The following is a 4687-nucleotide window of genomic DNA, read 5'->3' as shown; positions in this document are numbered from 1 at the left end:
ATATATATATGTTGTTTGTTTATTTTTCTTAATAAGAATAATTAATTCTAATTTATCAAAATAGATTATTCGCATCTAATTTTTTACTTAAATTTAAAAATTCTTTTTATTATTTAATATATTTTTAACTGAATTGATTATTCTAAATATCTACTAATATTTTTTTTTAAATAAATAATTTTTTATTTTTTTTCAATAAAAGTGGGCAAGTCACTAAACTTTATTACTATATTTCAAAAATTTTACAATGGGTTCAAATGGCATACCCGTAGGAAAGAACCCACAAGAAAACCTCGGTTATAGCCTTGAATAAAAAACTAAAACTACCCTTACATAATTTGTTGCATATCTAGAAAAACCACCCAATTCCATACAACTGAAACTATACAAAGAGGTCCCATAGGACATGTCTAGATACAAAAGCCAACTAGCTGCAAAATAAAGAGCTAGATAACAAAAATCTCCACAAGAAGATCGTGTAGAAACACCAAGGAGCCCATAAACTTATGCCAATTGGGAAGCATCGGCTGATTACAAAGTGAATATCTTGATATCTAAGAGAAACTCCTCAAGAAGATCATACAAAGAAACAAAGGAGCCAAATCTCCAGCATGTCGGAGCCAAAATTATCCATATCTGCATAAAAAAACCATACCACAACTCCAAGATATAGCAGTCAGAACTGTAAAAACCAAGAACTAGTGCTTTCCACCGGAGGATCATGAGCTGCGTCCGGAGAAGGAACTACCCTTAGGGGAAATTCCAACCGAGCAGGAGCAAAGTACAAGAAATTCAAAGAAAGTAACGAATGCAAAGCCTCAAAAACAACACAAGAAATTCAAAGAAAGTAACGAATGCAAAGCCTCAAAAACAACCCAGGCTTTGTCCACAAACTGATCAGGAATCAAATACAGAAGAAAATCCATAGAAGCCCGTGTATCCTCCTTGATATCACATATAAATATTAATATTAATATTAATATCTTGACATATAAATGATTGTCAAATTTAATATAAAAGATAAGAATTCTTGTTAGCACACTCACACACTCACATTAACACACTTATGCGATTACACTCCATCCTACCATTATAAAATACCTTCAAAATGAATTATTTTATAATATAATCGCAATATATTAATCGCTATAAATCTTGTGTGAGGAAGTTTTGGAAAGAAGTTTCATTGTCAGGAATGCATTGTAAATACAGTCGAAGGTGCATCTTAGGTGATGTATAGACATTTTGTAATCATCCAGTTTAAACAGTCAAGTCAGTAGGTAGGTTGTACTGTCTATTTCAGTTTTAATTTGAATGGAAATCCATTTCAATATCAATTTTATATAGCATAGTATAACTGAACTAAGAATTGAAGTCTAGTTACAACTAGAAGCATTATAATCCACCATCTTTTCCTGAAAGTGGATTAATGCAGGCGTGGTTTGAATTATTGCAAAATTGATAAGCTTGAACATAATTATATATTACTCTGTACCAATTTAGTTTATTACAGTGTTCATTCCACCAATTTAGTTTATTACAGTTTTCATTCCACCTTTTGCTGTTATCAATCTATTTTAATATAGCAGGCTTTTATCTTGTCATATTTTTCTGTTTCATGCTTCAGTTACATCATCTTCCATGTTTTGTCGATATTGCATCAAGATTTTGAAATGCAGATTATTATATGGGCCTCAGAAAGGAATGTGGAGTTCCGACTGTCTCCCCATTTGGAGTTTGGAATGCAGATTGAGTAAGAGGATTTCTGAGTAAACCTGCCATTAAGGGCGAATAAGAGAGTCGTGTAAGCAACTCAAATGTGTGCAAAGATCATTGCCCAACTGAGTAAAACTTCAACAAACTTGCTGAAATTTTGCCAAGACTTGGGAAATGGGTGCAGAGAACGTGGAGAAAGCACAGACCATGGAAGAAGGATCATTCCTTCCTATGTAAGCCTACCATTAAGGGTATATAAGAGAGTCGTGTACAAGCAACTCAAATGTGTGCAAGGACCATTGCCCAACTGATCAGTAAAATTCTTCAACAAACTTGGTGCAATTTTGGCAAGACTTGGGAAATGGGTACAGAAGAAGACGTGGAGAAAGTCCATGGCGAAGAAGGATCATTACTGCTGGTGCAAGTGCAGAGAAGCATGAATACCAAGGAAGATCTGAAGCAATGGTCCGGATGGAAGCAGGTCATATGGGAACTCCAAAACCAGAAATCCATAGGCTGGAGCCATGAATATGATGTGGTATGGGCGCATGATCATATCAACAGCCTTTCAAGGAAGGCAGGGGAAGCTAGAATTGGCAGGAGGAGCCTTAGCCCTCACCTTCGCCAATGTTACAGCTTTCTCAGTCCTCACAGGCCTCTCTGCCGGAATGGAACCACTCTGTGCCCAAGCCTTCGGAGCAGCCAACTATAAGCTTCTAGGAGCCACACTTCACAGAGGAATCACACTACTCTTCCTCGCAAGCCTCCCCATAGGATTCCTATGGCTAAATGTGACCAAAATACTACTGAAATTGGGCCAAGACAAAGAAATCTCCAAGGTGGCAGGAACATACCTAATGTTTCTCCTGCCTGATCTGGCGGCATCCTCTGTTTTAGCTCCGCTGAGAATTTACCTGAGATCACAGTGCATAACGAAGCCCATGATGGTGGCCTCCGCCATATCTCTCATTCTCCACTTGCCCATCAACATGGCTTTGCAAAACCTGGGCTTGAAGGGCACTGCTCTGGCGATCTGCTGGAGCGACTGGAATGTGGTATTGATGCTCTTAATCTATGTGTATAAAACCAGGCTGTTTAAAACTACCCAGGTGGATCAATGGTGGAGAACCGGCTGGGCTCCGCTGCTGAAGCTCTCGGTCGCCTCATGTCTGTTAACCTGCTTAGAATGGTGGTGCTATGAAATCCTGATGCTCATAACTGGACACCTGCCCAATGCAGAGGATGCCGTTTCAGAGCTGGTAATAGTTTTAAATGGGGATCTGATCCTGTACGGTCTGCAGATAGCCATGGCGGCCTGCGCCTCCACACGTGTGGGAAACGAATTGGGGGCCAATAATCTAGTGGGGGCTTACCACGCGGCAGTGGTGGCCGTTGGGCTGAGCGTTGTGGTGGGGTGCGCTGGAGCATCGGCCATGATTGTGGGACGGAATGCCTGGGGAATGGTGTTCAGCAGGGACCAGGGAGTTTTAGGGGGATTGGGGAAATTAATGTGCTTCCTGGCCATGGCGGAGATTTTTAACTTTCCGCTTATAGTGGCTGGCGGTGTGCTGAGGGGAACCGCCAGGATGACCGTGGGCTTGTTCTTGAGCTTGGGCTTTATCTATCTGTTTGGTTTGCCCATTGGAGTTTTTCTTGCCTTTCCATGGAAGCTCCGATTTGTTGGGCTTCTGATGGGTTTTGTAGTGGCTGTTGCAGTTTGTTCTGCTTTGACATTGGGTGTTGTTTCCCGAACTGATTGGATTCACCGTACAGTTTTAGCTCAGGAGCTCATTAATGGTGAGCAGTGTGAGCTCAAATCATTTCAATCTGGGGAATTGGAAACAATTGGGTTGGTTGTGGTTGATGATGAGAATGAAAAACCAGAGAAGAAATAGGTGGAGGAAAAGTTTGGATCAATCAAAATTTGGGTCTAATAGACAGTACTACAGAGAATTCTGTTAAGTTCAATTCAAAATCTTACATTAGTTGTTTATATACTTAAAAAAATGTTAAATCGAATAATGTATTAGTTTTGATGGTGGTTAATTTATTTTTTTAATTTTTAAAATACCAATTGATGTATAATTATAGAATGTAAATTAAAAATTTATTAGACAATAAAGACATTCAAAATAAAATATTAAATAAATAGTAATAATTTTATAGAATGTAAATACTAAATAAAATAACAGTTATTAATGAAAGTTGAAAATAAATAGGTATAGAATGTAAATTAAATAGTCATTAGATAATAATTGGAAAAAAAATAGAGAATAAAATAGTAATTAGATAAAAGTGTAAATAGTAAATAAAATATATGTATCTATGTCTATAATTTTATATTTATTATTTGTGTATTTAAATTTGTCAAATAATTTTATTTCATAAAAGATATGCTTTTATGTAATCTTGATTTTCTTATGTCAAATATATATTACTATAACAATTTAATTTGGATAATTAAAATAAATGTATAGTACAATTGATTAGTGTGTTTGATTTCTAATTGAAAGGTTGTGGGTTCAATTTTTATTGTGGTTGTATAAATTAATGTGTTTTCCAAATCTATTTCTTCAATGTTAGTTCATTTGTATTTCTTTTTAATATGATTTTAATTATTAACTTTAAAAAGTAGTTGATTATATAGTGCATTGGATTAGTATGTTTGACTTACTTTCAAAAGGTTATGGGTTCAACTCCCACTATAACGTCTTTTCTAATCTATTTCTTTGTTGTTAATTTATTTAATATATTTTTAATAAGTAATTTTATTTACTTTTTATGGCCTTTTTATTTGTACTACTCATGCTAATTTTATAAGAATAAATTTAGTAGTAAGTGATTTGGAATCATAAATGATTTGTTTTAGTATTTAATTTTTAGTATCTTTATTATATTTGTATTGAATTATAATATGATCCAAAATATACTTATACTTGGCAAGAATGCCTTGCCACATCATATATTTAAT

General features: G+C 35.5%; 1 protein-coding gene across 1 annotated transcript; it reads left to right on the top strand.

Annotated features, from left to right (window-relative positions):
• Window positions 1-2240: 2240 nt before the first annotated feature.
• LOC131068243 (protein DETOXIFICATION 56) lies at window positions 2241-3611 on the top strand. Its single transcript, XM_058003431.2, has one exon. The coding sequence runs from the start codon at window positions 2241-2243 to the stop codon at window positions 3609-3611; it is 1371 nt and encodes a 456-aa protein (XP_057859414.2).
• Window positions 3612-4687: the final 1076 nt, after the last annotated feature.

The sequence above is a fragment of the Cryptomeria japonica genome, chromosome 11, assembly GCF_030272615.1.
Source record: "Cryptomeria japonica chromosome 11, Sugi_1.0, whole genome shotgun sequence".
Taxonomy (NCBI): Eukaryota; Viridiplantae; Streptophyta; class Pinopsida; order Cupressales; family Cupressaceae; genus Cryptomeria; species Cryptomeria japonica.
The sequence above is the reverse complement of the archived record's forward strand: the minus strand, read 5'-3'. Positions and strand labels throughout refer to the sequence as shown.